General features: G+C 37.1%; 2 protein-coding genes across 5 annotated transcripts in view; one reads left to right on the forward strand and one right to left on the reverse strand.

Moving 5' to 3' along the window:
- Positions 1 to 19,295, reverse strand: part of PPP1R12A (protein phosphatase 1 regulatory subunit 12A) — a 1,052,766-nt gene that overhangs the window by 730,337 nt on the left and 303,134 nt on the right. The gene's annotated exons all lie outside the window — the stretch shown is intronic.
- Positions 1 to 19,295, forward strand: part of SYT1 (synaptotagmin 1) — a 345,628-nt gene that overhangs the window by 249,766 nt on the left and 76,567 nt on the right. For 3 of the 4 annotated variants that reach the window (XM_050324472.1, XM_050324471.1, XM_050324470.1), the window contains 3 exons: positions 1,086 to 1,270; positions 13,909 to 14,031; positions 17,145 to 17,312. In XM_050324472.1, the coding sequence (XP_050180429.1) occupies positions 1,086 to 1,270; positions 13,909 to 14,031; positions 17,145 to 17,312 (476 nt within the window). The remainder of the gene's footprint in view (positions 1 to 1,085; positions 1,271 to 13,908; positions 14,032 to 17,144; positions 17,313 to 19,295) is intronic. The other variant, XM_050324473.1, reaches the window with a different exon arrangement.

Consider the following 19,295-nt stretch of genomic DNA (forward strand, 5'->3'; position numbering starts at 1 on the left):
CAGTTAATTTTCTCTATTTATAATGTCCATTCCCTTTTGTGATTCACTGACGTCAACATGTCAAATTTGATTCATCCTTCGGCTTTGCTCTGTATCATGTTAGAGACCTTTAGATAATGCTCTGAGTTGAATATCTTGCAGACCTAATAGCCTGAGTGCATTTCAAGATTTTTAGGAAATGACAATTTACTAGATTTAAAGTTTTGACAGGTATTCTGGTTAAATGTGGGTATCGGTGGTCATTAAAACTGATTTGTATGAAGATAATTGCCTTCTGGAGTACTTGTGTTTAAGTGTCATCTTAATTCCTTTTTTTCCAAAAATTCTGATCTTTAGCAAGACCATTTTATCCTGGTAAGTGTTCTCTGTTATTTATTCATGCTTCAGCCATGGCCTGCATCCTGGACTGAATGAAAAAATACAACACAAGCTTTTGTTTATAGGAAAGTATAGGTGAGAACATAGCTATGTGCTGAAACTGCTAACGTTAAGGGCATGATGACGAATACAGCAAACGCCCTTGGATTGGACAGTCCTTTGTCCTTGACCAGTCTTCACTAGAGACCTTGACCTGCAGCTGTTTCAAGGAGTCTGCGAGTCTGTCAAGTGCAGCAGTGGGCAGAGGCTGTTCATTAGAACTGACTGCTTGAATCAGATGCCATTCCATTCCAGGAAAGGGAGATTTCTAGTGAGTTCCACCCAATTCAGACACAATGACAGGTGGGTTGGAGAGATGATTAAAGAAAGAAACAAGTAATTGCCTAACATTTTACAGACTGCGCAGTGTGAATATTTTGGATATACTGATTTCAGATGGTTGATGAGTCAAAATAGCTGCGAGTTTGATACGTGTCACCGGACATGTAAATAGATAGATGTATTAAATTGGCATTTTATGTGCAAATGCTCAGTTAGGAGAAATATATAAATGATGACAGGATGTTTTAGAAAGGATCTCAGGTATTTCTTCAAGTCATTTTCCTAGAAGAAGGTTTATCTGTGAGAGAAATGTGGGTTTTTTCTAAATTTAACCCTACTAACAGTTTCCCACCTTCTTGTTGTGTGTGTGTCTTTTTCTCTTCTAGTGCCACCTTGGGCCTTAATAGCCATAGCCATAGTTGCAGTCCTATTAATCCTCACCTGCTGCTTTTGTCTCTGTAAGAAATGCTTGTTCAAAAAGAAGAACAAGAAGAAGGGAAAGGAGAAGGGAGGAAAGAATGCTATTAACATGAAAGATGTTAAAGATTTAGGGAAAACTATGAAAGACCAGGTAAAGTACCTCTCCTTTTCTTGAACTTTAGAGTTGCATTTGAAAGTTTCTGTTTTATGTGTCCAGAAAAAGTTGTGCTTGTTGTCTCAGTAGTGGCTTTGTAAGGGGGGACTGATTGACAGCATCTTCTTGGTGGCATCACAACAGATGAACCTGGGTGTGGCATCTCTGATGAAGCAGTGAGCAAATTTCCCTGCTCTACTAAAAAAAAACATGAGCAGGCATGTAATGACTCATCTGGAATGGGCGAGTTTATTGAGGGTATCCTGCAAAATGAAGCAAATGTGTGCAATATTCACTACAGTGCCTTTGACCAGGACCTAGTACAGTGTATATCTTACTAATGGTATTTCTGAACTTACATGAGTAGCTTTGAACTCTAAATCTCTTTTTACACAAAAGTTCATCTGAGAACGGAACAATACCATAGGCAAAAAGAAAAAAAGAGAGTCATAGAAACAAGGGAAAACAACCAAGAGGGAAAAGCACAGGGATATTCAATAGCATGATGTTTGAAAAATTCTTTTTTTACTAGAGAGGAGTAAACAGAGGAGTAAAGTGGAGGAAACAGGCCATACATAGATCTGTAAGTCAACTGACTAACATGAAGGAGAAGATTAGTACAATGCCCTTTGAGAGCAGCATCATTTTCATAAGGGCAGAAAAACTTGTCCTTCAGATCTACCTCGTGCAAGAGAAGCAGAAGGTTGCAGGACCTAATACTCAAAGCTGCAGACTTGACTAATATGTTCCTGAAAGAAAATAAAGCTTTTTATTGACAGGGTTTTAGCATTGCCCTTCCGGGATCAAACTGTTGGAAATAAGCAGCAGAATAAGGAAATAAATGTGAAGTATACATTTGTGCTCTCAGTTTACAGATTTCCTAAGCTAAGAAAACAAAGGGCTATATTTTTCAAACAGGAAGTGCTGAAGGAATTTAGAGAACTGCATTGCAAACCCTTGTAAGTAGGAGTCAATAACTGTAAAGATATTGCAATATCTGTGCTCCCAAGACTTCTGGTGAAGTTGAGCTAAAGCAATGCAGGAACGATTACCCAACCAGAAAGAGAGGATAAAGGCATGGCCAGGAATAAGATAAGCAGTTCCATCCACAAGTTGGGATCTAGTGTAGAAGAAAGCTGGGCTGAAGGTAGGTTGATTAGTCAAATCTGGGAACTTGAGGACTAGGGCCGGCTGATCAGGGACAAGATCCAAGAAGAGAAGTTTAGAGTACAGTACCTAAAGAGGCCCATGGAACACTTCACAACAAGTGGTGAAATGTCACTGTTCAGTGATGGAAAGGCACCAGTGTGACTCATCAGCCAGTCTTCAGAGTCCTGGAACAAGTTAGCATTCTCTGGGCATGTAGTATGTAGTGTGAGTAGGGACAGAGCAAAATTAGGAGAGTAGATGAGGAAGCCTTACAAGCCTGATGACTGGCTTCAGCTGGATCACATGACTAGAGTCAGAAAGGACCTCAGATAAGGGGAGGAAAATAATGGATAAATTTTTGAATTGTATAGAGTTATCAGAGCTATTTCCAGGTTCAATTATGAGACAGGAGGACAAAGACTGAACATGGAGACCCTTGCATCTTCATTGCAAATGGAATATTTCAGATAGTCTCCTGATGTGCAGTTTCAACCTTGGTTCCTCCTGGAGAGAAGATGCTCTGTGCGCCACACTGGTATACTGAAGTGTGTGACATCAGCACAAGACAAATTCACAACTGCAAACAACCTCCTCAGTACACAAAATCACTAATGTAGATGGAGTTATTCCAAGGATAGAAAGATTAGTGAGGCCGAGCTCAAAAACCATCGGAGCAGAAATTTTGAGTTTTCCCTTGAAGAAAGTATTATACTGGAGTTTTTTTCTCCATATTATGAACATGAAATGAATTCCTTGTCTTAAAGCCCTTTAATTTAGCATTCATAGATTCCCTGTATATGACTTACTTTGTTCTGAGATATTTAGTAATTGTGAGATATTACCCCCTCAACAATGCATAGATCATCACTTGTTGGGTTATCCTAGGCTGCTGTTAGCCAGCTTCTCCAATTGAACCAAGAATAATTTGGAAGAAATGCTTTGATTATGCTTGTGGAAAAATGCCTTGAAAACTTCGTTATGTTCTGCTAATGATAACAAACCTAATACTTTTTCATTGGAGAAATAATGTGTAATTATTTCTATTATATAATGTGTAATTATGTTGATTGATATATATATGTGGAATTTGTTCCATATCATGTGAGGTCATTGTTGTAGTTATAATATATTAAGTGTTTTTAATTATATTCATTAGCACCTGGATAAATGACCATGGATTCTTGGAAAATAAGTATTTTACATGGAAAATTACATGATGCAATTAATACTGAGTTTCATTTGCATCTTTTTCATGGGAAAATTTGATAAAAAGCTGAATCCTGTGTCTCTTGTCTACAAAGAGAGCTCACACTTTGCGGTGTTGTACAGATATGTACTTTGATTCCATTCAAAATACGCTGTATAGTTATTCAAACCTACTTTTGCTGAGACATTTCAGGATTTAACTAATATGATTTGTTTTGAACAGTCAAACCTAAGAAGGTTAGATTCTCAGTTGATGTAAATCTCAGACCTTTAGTAAGTAGTTCAACAACTCTCCAGCCAACTTTCTTCATTGTCTGAGATTTCAAAACCAGACTTCTTAAATTAACACCTTAAATTAATTCCTAGCAGTCTGACAGTATACATATTTTGACTCCTTGGTGTTCAGTAACTTTTACCCACTTAATTCTTAAAGCAACGTTTTGGCTATCATTTTTTGTCCATATGAAGGATTTTTTATTCTAAGTTAATCTTGACTTATCAGTGCAAGTTTTAATATACCTGGCTGAACTCAGTACAATGCTAAACGTAGCACATTTCAGTTAAGAGAATTGAAGCACTTTAAAGGCTCTGGTGTAAAATAGAAAGTGAAATATCAAGAATACCCTTTAGCTATTCAAAGAAGCAAATTGTTAAAAATGTAATTGAAGATCAGAATGTAAATCTAATGCCATTATAAAGGGCATTGTACAGTACCAAATATCTGAAATGTTGTCAAAAACCAAACAACTTACTTCAGTCATTGTTAGGCCTGAACCTGCAAGTGTGAATAACCTTCTGCCTTCAGCTAAGAGTGCATAATAACAGTTGATAAGCACTTGGCATCTTGCAGGATCCTAGTTCTCCTGGGACACAAAGTTGAAAGGGAGTGCCATTTGGTAAATTGAAAGCATCAGATCCTGAAAAGATATAATTTTTATCTTAATCTGGATTTGTTTGTCAAAGAGAACTGATCTACATTTACTCATGTGCACCTGCACATCCATGCCAAATCATTATAGAGCCATGTAGCTTGACATAATTGAAGATCCTTTTGACATACAGAGTCAGTCAGCTCAAAAGTCACATATGATATATATTACAGAAAGGGGGAAAAAATTTGGTCTCTTAAAATATTTCTGCTTCAAAACATCCACTGCCCTGAACACAACTTTAGATGAGAAACTGTTTTCATGTGAAGATTATGAACAAATGTAGCTGAGGTAGAGTGGTAGATGAGTTTAAAATAAGTTTAAGTTTTCAGTCTTGAGACCCATTTCCATTCCAAGCAAGGCTAACTTTTTCAAGTAGGGTATATAACTACACCAAGGGCCACTGGGAGGATTGGATTCCTTCTAGCGGAAGATTAGATTCCTTCTAGGGGAGGCAAATTGTTAGTGAATGTACTACTATAAAAAGGTCATTTCTCCATGTTTTTTACTAATGTTTGTGTGTGGATGTTTTAATTTTTATTTCTTCCTCCTATGTCCTCCTTGTCTGTGTTTGTGTCTCATGACTGTTCTGGATTGTCACTTGCGGTAGGTTTATTTTGATATTTGGACGCACCTAGTCTAAAGCTCTCATAGTCTTCTGACAGCTCTGTCTCCTTAGCAGAGATGTGTATGTAGTAGCTTTGATACAAACATCAAAAGGCTGAACTAAATTGATTGGGCATTTTTGGTTGGGTGTGTATTTGGGGGCAAGCTAGAGGAAGGTGAAGAAAAAAAGGTTGTCATTCTTTCTATGGTAAAAATATTAAGTCAAACTGTACTAGAAAGCTCAAGTTTAAAATTGATCAGCACATAAAAATAACTTGCTAATTTTATTTCCTTTTTTGTATAAATGTCACCATATCAAAAGTAGACAAAAGCAGTGTGTATTTTTAATGTCTTAGTTTCTAAGTGTTGCTAAAATAATTGCTACCTCACAAAACTTGCTCTGGGCTCTCACATCATCTCAGTACAGTGCCCACGCAGTAAGTTCTTAGTGCTCCATACCAGACTCTTTTGAGTGGTTTTAGTTTGAGATCTTCCCATCACAGTTTTCATCTTTAGAACTTTCCAGTCTCTACTAATGCCCCTTGTGGCTCCCACTACTCTTTTCTTCAGGGGTAAAAAAAATAAGCCCCTGAACACCCAGCTCTAGAGACACTAAAATATCTGCTGATTTATTTGTTCTGAATTTAATACATTGGTGCAGCAAAATTCTTGCTTAGCCCGTGAGCTAAGGAAAGGAATAGACATAATGATTTCAGTCATGAACAGCGGCACTGAGAAATTACTAAAATTTAGCCCTCTTGCTTGAAGAATAATTGTTGTTCTCTGAACATTTTATTAGGTCACAAAGCATTTGTGGAAAAGGAGATTTAATAGCTCAACCCTTTCTCATTGCATCAGGCTAGAACACTGTCACTAGTGAAAGATTTTTGGCTTACGAGTGTACCTGTTAGATGAAATAGGAGATTTGGGATTAGGTATATGTACTACAGCCTGGAGTATGAGGAGTATATTCTTGGCTCTGCTGACTTACTGTGGCCTTCAGTCTGCCAGATGACTTCTCTGTATGTTTGTTTTTCCTTTACATAGGCCTTTCTTTTACATCGAGGTTATGTACTAGCTTAATCAGAATATTCTGATTAATATTCCTCTATTAATAGCAGGTGTTATAAAGTGATATGACTGTGAGAACTGCAATTGTACCTAGCCTAACTTCAACATATAATGTTTTTTTAAGACTAATTCACCTTATGATTCTAGCTGTTGATCAGCAAACACCCTTGCCCTCATGGAGTCAAAACGCGGAAGGAACAAACTTGTTAATGTTAGGTGCCTGAAATATTTCAAAGTAGTGTGTGTTTACCCACCAGCATGAAGATGATAGCCAAACTTAACTCAGTAAAATCCACACTGACATCTAGAGAGCCTGGATTTTGCTTGAATGAACTCAAGCCTTTATTGCCAGAAATAATCCAAGAGGATCTTTCTGAGGATCTGGAGCTCTGTTGCTGGCAGTGGTCTTTTCTTCTGCAATGTTTGCTTGTCTGCTTGTTTGTTTTCCCAGTTGAATGCCTAGAGAATAGTGAGTGTATTTATTCCACGGTGCCACCTGTCTTGGTATCAGCATGCCAGTTCCCATTTGTTGGCATCTTCAGCCCATGCTGACATTAATGCTCACTGTGGCTTATCCACAACGCAATGACACATCCTAATTCACACCCAGAAAGACAATGTGTGCTGCAGAGCCACTACAGTGTAGAAAGATAGTTAGAAACAACGGGGACAAGTCTTGCTTAGAAAACAAGCCCAGTACATATACTGTGGCAGTCAAAATGAATTGTCTGAGTCCAGTTTTACATTAATTCAATTTCAGGCTTGACCAATTGTCCTGCTTTTTCACCTGACTCAGAAGACAACCGTGCAGTATGCGTAAAACTTCCTGAAAAATGTGAAAATAACATGTTTATAAATATAAAATGTTATAGATAAGCGTTTGTGTACTGTAAACAGGTTTTCTGTTGAACGCTTTTGAAACTTAGATTTATATTAGACTTCAGAAGCCTGAAAGTATGGTAGCAATAGCTGTAAGATGGAAGGGGGGGCTTATTTGCATTCCTGTCTCTTCCTCTCAGTCACTCCCAAGAAAACACAGGAGCTTTTTCCTTTTTCATTTAACTATTTTTTTTCTGTAAATTAATTAATCTATTACTTCTCTGTTAACCTATTGTACTGTTAGGATTACATGAAGAAACAAATCCTGCTCATTTTCTTACATGTCTTGTTTCTATGTGAAGGTCTGAATGAAGCTTCCATTGTCAAGGACATTTCTTGTGTTCTCTTGACTAGCAGCCCGTATTTTGAGTTCTTTATTCAAGACCAGAGCCTGCAGGTTCCTAATGAGTAGAGTCTAGGAAATATGCAATTAGTCCCTAAATTAAGTGATTTAAATCCCGCTCTTGAGACATTTTCCTATATCCACAGACTGCATGGAGAACTAAACTCCTACGCTAAGTGTCTGAAGTTAGTGGGTATGCATAACCTACAACAGGAACAGCAGTTCATATCAATGAGGTATGCATTTCAAATGTATATGTACACATTTTAATGAGGTATATATTTAAAAAAAAATAAAATTCAAAAATATTTGGGAATGTTTAATAATAAATTAATAATAAATACGAATAGTAAAATAACTTTCAAGCATGAGAATATCAGATACTTGATAAAATCCTATTTAGAGGATGGTCAGAGGATTATCTTATCTCTTTTTAAGGAACTAAGCCAAAAGACAAGGCTGTGCCAACTTTTTCTCCATAGATCAATGTGGCACTCAGTAAATCAGGTCTGACTATATTAAGGTTAATTTTCACTGTTAAATAGATGTAGTTCTAGTTATGTAGTATGACAGATTTCTCAAACAGAAATAAATGTAGTATTCTGAGTGGTCCTTCCCTGTCAAGGAGCCAGCTCTGTCCCAAAGCATGCTTCCATCTGGCCTGCTGCCATTCATTTGAGGAGGATAAAGAACAATTGATGGAGCAGTATGCACTGGCCAAGCAGCCTAAATCTGCCTCCTACTCACAGCCTGCTGCTCAGTGCAACCCAGCACTGTCTGCCATATGGCAAGTGGGGGCAGAGCATGGCAGCATGCTTGCAGAAAGGCTTACTGCTTTTAGTTCATACACATGGGCCCTGCTTTCAAAGCAGAGCCCTGACCCACAGGATGGACTTCCAGAGTAGACTCCCAGACTGAGATCAGGTTCATCTTTTTTCAGCCAACACTGGCTACAAGAAAAACAGGTTGATTTGTGAGCTTAACATCTCTGACTTAAACGTATGTATTCATATTTGACATGAACACCTCCAACATTTTCTGCATCCTTCTATTGCACCAGAATAAGCTAGTATTTTAGTACCCAACAATTCAGTAAGCTTTTAAGCTGAACATGGTGATCTCATGTCACAGGGCTCTTAAAGAAATAGTCTTCTGAGTAACCCAACAGACCATTAAAAAACTGTATAACAAGCAACGAAGTAATGTCAAGGCATTGCATGCTGAACCCAGCAGGGTTTTGCTCATTCTTCGCATCAGCGTGGCCCACAGCTGGTGTGTGAAGCCAACATTCTTACAAATGGCAAAGTAGATTTCACAATGACCCAAACCTGGCTCAGCCACTGGAAACCCAGGCACAACATGGCTCTTGAATTAATTCATGGAGAGAAAGCAGATGCTGAATGAATGAAATGTTACCTTTCCTTCTGAGGGACTCTGATAGAGAACATGTTACAATTGCAGGCTTTTCTGCTTTGTGAGAGAGCATCAGACAGGAATTTTTAAAGGCTTTTATTTTCCCTCAGGATAAAAATCGGCCAGATGAGAATTATGGTGTTCTTGAATGTGAAAGAAATTGATGAGGGGTACCACCATTAGTGGTAATGCAGTCATTCCTAGGTGTGGAGGAAAAATTGCCTTTCTGATAAATTCATTGTTGGACATGGCACAGAACATTCTTGCTACAAAATCATATTGTTTTCTTCTATTCAGCTCAGCAGGCATTGCACAAGCCTGAGGACTGGGCATCATTCACATTAAAAAAAATATCCCCTTCACCATGTGAACAAAAGGAGTGATGGATGGGGCAGGTGGAGACAGAACTCAAGACAGCAGGATGCACCATGCAACAAACAAACTTAAAGGCTGCAGTCAGTGTTTTGTTTTCCTTGCCAATGTCTCTCTTTCTTGCTTACTGGTAACTTACTTCCTTAAAAGCACGGAAGGAACACTAAAAACTCTGGTAATGAAAGCATTTCTTTACGTATAACAGTGAAAGACACTATGCATTTTAAATAATTTGTGACATGAATTAGTCATTGACTAGACACGAATATGATAACTGAGACCAGAATCAAATTCCAAAGGACACCTTTGTGGGTCTTTGCATCCTCTTGGAGACTCAGACATGCTTGTGGCCTCTGCCTCTCTCTTCAGGAGGCAAGGAAGTACACTTGCTCCCCCAGCAGCTGTTACATGAGTCTTTTCCCACTTTGCTTTCCTGAAGCTTCTGCACACGTGGAATCTGGAGGCAACCAGCAGAGCAAGTGTGCAAAAACTCTTTCAGACACTCCCATTTTCTACACGTAATTTGGGGACAGATTAAATGAAAGTGTACATAAAGTTGATTTAAGCCCCAGCATCTCTTTTCTGCTTTGTGGTGGTAGGGTAAACACAGTGGCAAGGTGCAGGGGTTTTGGTGGAACTCAGCTGGAAGCGAGGAATGTTTGCAGTGTCAGGAGGAAGTGTCACTGGAGACTTTTGTCAGTGAGGGGAATAAGAGGGGAACAAAACCCAGGAATGTAAAAACCCACTGAAGGGTGTGGAGTTTGCAGAGCTGCAATTACAAGGAGTTTTGGGTTTCCTTTCCTTTTTTAATGCAAAAGATGCATTAATCTTTTGTTGCGGAAGAAACAACTGGCAGACTGAACAGTGGATCCCAGCTTGCTGTAATTTAGCCCTTTTTGTTATAAGAATCATTGTGGAGTAGATGAACTTGAAAACAATTAACTAAATATGGCACAGAAAAGAGAGTCCTAATGCCATATTTATGTCTACCCCCTTGGTTAGAACTAGTTCACATAGTTCATTCAAATGTAGATTGAGAGGTGGCTCAAAAATTAATTTTGTCTTCCAGGTCTAAGAAAGTATTTATTGTACATTATGTGACTCTGTTACAATCCTTGGCATAAAGTAACTTTTTCCACTTGCTGATTTCATTAGATTCAGATATATCACCTTGTAATAGTTGTACTGGATTAATACTTTTTTTTGTCCATTCCTACACCTGCTTACCTATAAGACTACATTTTCAGATACTTATACACATGTGAAAGTATATAGATGTTTCACTATTGTGTGTTTCTGTATATGTTATGCAGAAATGAAGAAACCATTTGAGTGAAGTTCAGCAGTCATCCCATATAAGAAGAGATAAACCTGGTCTCCAGCACGATGCAATAATGCATTTCCATGTTGCGTACTTCACAGAAAAAGCATTTAAAATGTCATGAAGTTAAAGGAAATACTAGGAAAGGCAAGGCTTATGTTTCTCTGCATCGAAATCCAGGCTTTCTGATTGCAGTTTATCAGTTGAAGAGGAATTGAGGAAAAAGCTGGTTTATAATTAAAAATATTCTATTGTTTCTAAAACAAATAAAATATAGCTGCTTATTTTGATTGTAGCAATACATCAGTAAGACACAATATAGTGTGTTACAGTGTGCTATAAATTGAGGGTTGCAGTACTATTCTATTAAATATTGATCTTTCAGAGAATCTCAATACAAAATTAAAATCCCTCTGGGGTGTTTCAAGTACTTTGAAGCAATCCAATTCTTCTTCCTCTTTGAAACTCAGCAGCTGAATCAAACATGAGAAACTCCCATGCATCCTTTGACTCAACTTCTTCTTCTTAAAGCATTGGCCTGTAGTCTGAAAGCAAATTTCTCTCTTGACAGTAAAAACTATTATTTACATACTGCTGTAGAGATAATAATTTGTCATTTCTTCCCCCATGCCACAACTTGTTCATATCCAAACACTATTTCTCTCTAAGTGTTTTTCTTAGTGGTTCAGTGTTTCTGAGTCAAGGTCAAGAAGAATCATGTAGCTCCTCAGCTGATGTCAGTAACATGCCATGTTTTCCATCTCCTCTGGAAATAGCTTTCACCTTCCAATAGGCTTCTCATAACCTGTGGAGAAGAGTTTCTCAACCATACAGTGTTTTCTGCCTGCACTTCAAAACTCCTTTGCAAGAGGGATGCTAGCTTTCTATTATACATTCCGTAGTAAGAACTTTTTTCACTTTGATTTACCCACAGGTCAGTCATCTCATGGACTGATCAGCTTTGCAGAAGAGTATATAGCTCTCCTAGAGAGTGTGGATATATACTATCTGCTTGATGCAGCAGTTTCAAATTCCACATACCTAGAAATTAGCATATAAGGTTCTTTTTGCATTCTCATTTTTATTCCTCAGGAATTGACATAGGATAGTTCCTCTCAAAACAAATCCAGGTCAAAAGTAGATGGAACAGCAGAAGGTCCAATACTTATCCCAGAAACAATAGTATACTGGAGATGTATGTCAGTCTTTTATCATGGAATTTTCCTTTAGGACATTACTGGGATCGTTCAGAACAGTGTATCTTGGAGTTAACATCCCACCCTGATTTACAGCTTCCTGTTGTCTCCAGGCTCAGATAAATCTGGTTGCTTCAGTTGGATTGAGTCACATCTTCTTTTTGTATGATCACAAAACCTTAAGGTTATTTTTATTACCAGTGAAAGCAAGGGTGTTTGGCATAATCACATCACTTGATATCCTAAAAGTCCCACATATGGTCTGTCAAAGAGCCTGTCAGTTTTCAAGTGTCTCGACACTTCTTGTTGAACTAACAAAAATGTTGCGCTACAGTCAGGGAACCTGTCGGCAGCTCAGCTATTAAAATGTCTCAAACCAAATTTCATTTCAGGCAGTTCAGCCTTTCCAAATAGAAATGGTTTAGTTCAAAAAGGATTGCTCTTCCAGTCTCACAGGTAATTCTCATCCACTACCGACCTTCCCCACCAATCTCATCCAGGTACACTGTAATTTATGTTCCTAGTAAAAAGTCAGTCATTCACTAACATTCAGATATTTACCTGAGACACAGCTCCTCAACTTACGTAAATCAATGCTGTTGCATTGATTTCAGTTGAACTATGCCAGCAGAAGTTCTCGCTTGTTTCAAAAAGTAGAGAAATAATTGCTTAATACCATACAGTTTTGAGTCTGACCTTTTGAATTTAGATCTGGCTTCTGAAAAATAGCATTTTCTACTTCAGAGATCAATCTTTCTTCTTTCCAACCCCACACAACTGTTGCATGGCCCCTGCTGTGTTCAGGGCTGAGTGACAATGTTAATGCTTTCACATTCATTCTTTCTTCAGCCACTATTAGCATGCATATAGCTACTTTCTGGCCTTGCTGTCTCTTCAGATAAAGAGTCCCGGCTGCAGCCTGTTGTTTAGAAATGCTGTATGTTTCTTAAGACTATGTCACATTGTGAAAAAGAGAGAATAAATCTTATTCTGGCGCTTAGTAGTCTTGTTTGTGCAAGCACAAGCTCCATGTAGAAATAACTTTCATCCCGATAGGGGTGTTATAGACAAGCATACTGTTTACTGTAACATGCAAATAACAATTCTGCAATTGTGGATGAATGCTTAGTATTGATTCTTTGTTTTGAAAGTCACAACTTTGCTTTCATATTTTCCACAATTTTTCGCTATTTGCCTCATCACTTTTGCCCATTTTCAGTTCTTACTCAGGTAAAAATGTGCTGGAATAAGATCTATGTAGTTAGGTATTGTTCATATGATTTAATAATTGTATCAATTACCTTTTCCACAGTGCAAACACTTCTGCTTTCTGGTACAGAAAAAAAATATCATTTAGTATTTTAATTATATATAAAATCTAAGATAACTGAGGTATCCTTTAAAAAAAAGAGAGTTATGCCATAGACAAATATATAAGCCGTTCTGTATTTCTTTGTGTTTGTTTCTTAGCAAACTAAAATCAACTTGCAATCAATTTGGTTCAGCCAAGCTTTATAGCGAGAATGAATAAAAAGGAAATTGGTCTCGGGAGGGAGGGAAAAGGAGGAACATGCATTTGCTAATGGCATGGTAGAAACTTTGCTTCCATATTCATTCTAAATAAACATGAAAAATGTTTGGCATATGATTGTAGGAAGAACTCATCCACAGCACATGCTCTTGATCATAGTAGTCTTACAGAAACATGTTGCGAAATGCAAACAATTCACAGCATGCACAACCAGGTTTGACGTTGCCAAGATATTCTTAAGTTGAATGAATGCGTGACTTTGCTTATTTGATAGCATGTTTACCTCCTTGTACCTCTTTAAGAGCCAGTTTGAGCCCAGAAGAATTTTTTTTTTTTTTTTACATTGAGATGATATTTTGTTTCTACTTTCAGGTTTTATAACAATCGTTGCTTGTTATAGTCCAAGGAGCTTTCTTCCTACTTCCATTGCTTGCTTGCTGATTTATAACGTCTTCTTGAGCAACCCAGAAAGTATAAATATATATGTAAACTGCATATTTGAATTTCTGCTGTCATGCTTGCTTTTAATGGCTTTAAAATAGATTTGAGCACAGTATCTATTTTAAACTGGTATTTAACATCTTGCCTCATTTATGAATATTACATTCCTTCTTTCTAGGCTCTTAAGGATGATGATGCTGAGACTGGGCTGACTGATGGGGAAGAGAAGGAAGAACCCAAAGAAGTTGAGAAGCTAGGGAAAATCCAATATTCTTTGGATTATGACTTCCAAAACAATCAGGTTTGAAACAACCAATTTGTAACATTTCATTTCTGTGTGTGCAAGGGAAGAATGAAGTAGTACATTTAGTTACAGTAGATATTTCTGAAATCCTTGATGCTTGCACAGACTAAAGGGAGAAAGCAAGACAGGATATTCATTACAGAGGTACTACTAAATTGGTATTGAATGTACTTGGAGTTTTTATTACACCTGTAATCAAAAACTGAAGACACAGTTTTATCTCATGGTTATTAATAACTTTTATTAAGACATCACCAATCCATGTCCACCCACATTATGGAGTGTACATGCAGAAACTAAAATGTAGCTTCAGCCTTCAGATATTTAAAACGTAGGCAAACATAGATGGAAGGAAAAAGAGGGACGTAAAGGTAAGTTGATTCACTATGTGCCTTTTATCAAGTTGGAATAAAACTTCAAACAAACAGGTCAGTACCCAAAAAAAAACCCCAGGACAGTTGAACAAGAAGTTAAGAATTGATACTCCTTCACTACCCTACTCTGAAGCTGGTAAGACCAAACTTTGGCATACTTACCTAAGTTTCCAGAATAAATAGATACTGTAATGTGATGTAGACTTAACATCGACCTACTTAGCAGGTCTGGCCACATCCTGAACTAGCTCATATTTAATTCCCCTCCCTGGCCTCTTTGCAAAGGATGACTTTTGTCAATTATACCAATTCACAGCCTTACATTAAAATTCGCAGTGCTTTGGCACAAAGCACATCAACACTTCTTAGTTCTTCACTTCTGCTGTGTATCTTTCAGTAAACTTGAGAACACATACCCTACATTTCATTTTTTGACAATTTCAATCAAAACCACATAATTCTTCCCTGTTTAGGGAAAGAAATTACTATTAAACTTAAATCCCAGTTATTTTTTATTAATAACCCAAAATGACTTCCACAGTACTTGTGATTTATTTCCACATTCATATATTTTATTTGATGCCCTTCGTGGAATCTGGTACTTTTAATTGTTGCAAGACAAAATAAGAGAAATTAAGAAAAATTTCTCTGTCATGAGGAGGGTATTTACACACAGCTATGACCTGTCATAATAAATACTATTTACCTGTATTTTCAACGGTCTTCTACCAATGCTTGTTTTTCAATAAAAGAGCTACAAAAGAGTCTGAAACCTTTCAAGAAACTGTGTTTAAAAGAGTTTTTCCTCAACTCCCAGAGCAAATTCCCTGGCTATGTGATGAGTCACACTGATCCCCCTTGAAATCAGTATGAAATCAGTATGAAGTGTTAGACCCTTCAGAAGCAGAAGATTTAAAGAGGGGTAAAGGAAAAGCAGCAAATGTGTTCTGACAAATGGATTTCAGTTTCCTTAGAATATGAAAACAAATTTTCTGTGTGAATTTTATTAAAGGAAATGATGATTTTGTGAACCATATTTTACAAAGGGAAATAGGATGGAAGAAGCCCAAATCTATAAACATGTGTTGTATTTAATTAAGGTAATAAATTATTTGAATTATGTATTCCTATTTTATTTTGCTGCTCTACACTGTGTTGCAGCTTAGTATTTGTTGAAGGATAGATGATATAAAAATGTAGGAGAGGGGATTCAGTTAGCTAAGTATAGTGCAGTGTCATGAAACTACAGTCCCAAAATTTGGCTAATGTACTGCACAGGGTTAAAAATAGAGACAAATGACCGATGTACTCTCCAGAGCACTGTGCCTCAGTTTTAGGGAGAGAAATTGTAAAGGAGAATTGAACTGCTTTTCCACTCTGTTAACTAAAAATCATTACCTTGTTTTTCACTCTTTGATGTGAAAAACTTGATGTAAATCCTGAACCTTTCCATGTATTTATGAACTGTTATGCATCTAGAATAAGAATGAGACAGAAAAGGAGAAATGTTTCATACAGCTAAAGGAAAATGTTTTGTGGATCTCAAGAGTCCTATAAGGGAGAAAGCATGCAGGCCATACTGTGAATTTAAAACTGGTAGAAATAAGTCTAACTTTCAGGAATCTCTCAGAAGCCAGAAGGTTCTTTCCTAGATTGACTATACTGTTCTCTATTCCAATAGTTAGAGCCTCTGTTTCCAGTTTTAAACAATTCATCCATGAGAGAAGCAAATATATTGTGACTGATGCATTGATTTAGATGAAAATATTCTCAGATTTCATTCCCACTTCTTAATATGTTGTCTTCAGAATGACCTTGAAGAGTCATTTCAATGTTTACCTTAGTTCTGTATCTGTGGAACAAGATTAAAAGTATTTTCTTTTTCTCAGTTCCATTATGCTGCTGAGGCCTAATACAGGCTGGGATATTTAGATTACATGACATTACATGACAACATGATGTAAGATAATGTAACAGAAGCCTTCATTTATAACATTTTGAAAATGGCCAAGGCATTTACAAGTTTCATTTGTGCTTCAGTCTTATTTTTAAAAGTGTATAAGAGATTTAAAAACTAATTTTTCTGGTTTGCAATAAGGTTACAAATAGTTACTAGGATTAGGTTACCAAAGGTTAATTTTCATGGGGTAGTTTTTGAAAATGATGTCTTTAAATTACTACCTGACCCCATCTGTATACATAGCAAGAGAACTTATAAATATAAGGAAGACTGAAAGATCCATTTGTTTTCAATAAAGCTCCTCCTGAGGATTTGCATTTGATTTTATCACCTTTTTGTATTTGGCTGGGGGAAGATTATATGTTGGGGCTTTAGAATACAAATTTTGTAGTCAAAATTAGACATTGTTGATTGTTTAATAATGTGATTTCTATTCATGGTGCTCAGCATAGAAAAATAATGCACAAGAGGAGAGAGCAATTGAAAGTTATTTGATTGCAGTCTTTAAAAAGATGAAGTCTGTATTTAGCTGTAATCAGCTGCCCTTTAAAAACCTCTTTTCTGCTTTAAAGAAGCCTTTGTACAGTCTGAATCTGCCATAATTGGTTTTCTAAAGTCAATAGTGTTGCTTCATTTGCCTTGAAAAATGGAGGGGGGGGGACAGGGGAATAGTTTCTCATAGACCAAAAATAGAGTCTGCATATGTATATCTCTGTTACAGGTTTTTTAGAAATATCTATTTGAAATTTCATTGTGCTGTTTGTCTCTCTTTTCAGCTTCTTGTTGGGATTATTCAGGCAGCTGAGCTGCCTGCATTAGATATGGGTGGTACATCTGATCCTTATGTGAAAGTCTTCCTGCTGCCTGATAAGAAGAAGAAATATGAAACAAAAGTCCACAGAAAGACCCTTAACCCTGTTTTCAATGAGCAATTTACTTTTAAGGTAGTTTTCGATAATTATTGGAACTTTCAAATTTAACCAATATGTGTCTTGTGCTTGGCTACGAATTTAGATGTCTGAGTTAATTGGTAACTGCAGTGTAGTGATTTTTTATGTTGTAGAAATGTGTGAAACTCAATCTTGCTATAACATAGGCTCAGACTTCAGTAGGTTTAAAAGGCATAGTTTGATTTTGGGCACTTTGGTTATCCTGATGTATGACAATCTCCATATTTTATGTGCAAAATTATAAATAAATGTAGTAAATAAATAAAATATACTAGAAATTCAGGAAACAGTGACACTTTGACAAATGTCATGTGAATTTCACTACATGTAGGGACAGAAAGTCATAGACAGAAAATTTACTTGAGGAGGAAAAACAGTTTTCTCTCGAGGAGGCTTTCACTACTAGGAAAACTAGACCTAGGAGAAACACGGTGTGGGAGAAAATTCTTTCCCATGAATAATGCTATCTATTGCTCTACCTGCCTGTTTTGAGAAGTTAACTCCCCTGTTGCAAGAAGAGCTAAAAGTAGTCACAGACATGCCAGAGGCCCCTGCTGAGGGAGACGGAGACCATAAATCACAGGGGAGAATACAGCCTTGAAGTTATGGAGATGCGAAAGGTATTGTTAGAAAAGCACTAGAATGGATTTCCTGGGCTACTATTTCACCTGCTGTGATTTTATCAGTGTATTTAGAGTTCCTGACTTCAGAATAAACTTTTCCTTAATGCCTTACCCGTGGTTTGGTATCTGGGTTTACCTGCAGGTATATCAGTTCTTACACCAGACAAACACTTTCTTTAAATAACTTTGTAGTCTGATTTATGAAATTCAGTATAATATTTCTTTTCCTCAAAAATAAATTAAAACTCGAGGAAGGTAAATGGGTGAGGACATTATGGTATATTAATCTTGATAGACTTTGTCATAGCAGTTCTTTGCCATGCTACTTTACGTATGAAAAGAAATCCTGTCTCAGGTTCAATAACATATGAACTAAATAAATCTAGCTAAGGCTCACGTTGCAGTATTTACATCTTTCCAATAATATCTATTAGTAGTGTTTTTCTAAAACTGTAGCCGAATTTAAACCCCAGTTAAATACAATAAAGGAATACTATACTGCATGTTTCACAGGGCTTCTTCTAATTCCTCTGCTGTTACTTTAGGCCTTTCTCTCTGTACCCAATCTTATAATGACAGCTACAGATTGAAAACAGGAACGGTGAAAGACTCAGGCTATGAAATCATTCAATGAAAAAGATATCCCTGGAGGACACAACTACTACTGCATATATAAGCTTATTCTTTCCTTGAAGATGGTCATAAAAGTAATCTTTTGTGGGGAGTTATTTTTTTCTCGAGCTTTCCTGAGAGAGTATTTAAAAGAAAACAGAGTTCTAAATTGCATATTCCCATGCAGCTCACAAAAGCAAATAAAGAACCAATAATGCTGTCATCTAAGATGAAAACACAAATTATAAATCAGATCAGCCACTCCTGGGCTGTAGTGTCTACTTGTAAGTCACATCTTTAATATTCAAATTTTGTGCTCCAGAGAATAGTTTGCTTTCCACACAAGACTTGACAGACTTTTTAAGCACATCCCAATATGGTACTGATTATTCCCTGCATGCTGTGGTCTGTACTTGAGAGAAAACTAACAGAGGATGCCAAGTATTGTCACTGTTTTGAGGGCTACCATGAAAACCACAAACGACCGTTTAACTAGTGCTGCAACTGTAATAATAACTTCCATGGGAACTATTAACAATATCTTGTTTACTTGGGCAGAACTTTACTCGTGTAACCCACTTCAGGTGGTGTACATCTTCTGTTGGCATCCTTCCCATCTCTCTGGCAGGAACTGCCCACCAGGCAGCCCAGGCCCATTTTGCTGCCTTTTCCCAGGGCACAGCCTGCCTTCCTCCCAAAGTAGGGCTAATGGGAATGAGATGACTTATGTTTCTGCTGTATT

Source organism: Myiozetetes cayanensis, unplaced genomic scaffold (assembly GCF_022539395.1).
Source record: "Myiozetetes cayanensis isolate MyiCay16 unplaced genomic scaffold, myiCay2020 scf3, whole genome shotgun sequence".
NCBI classification, from domain to species: domain Eukaryota; kingdom Metazoa; phylum Chordata; class Aves; order Passeriformes; family Tyrannidae; genus Myiozetetes; species Myiozetetes cayanensis.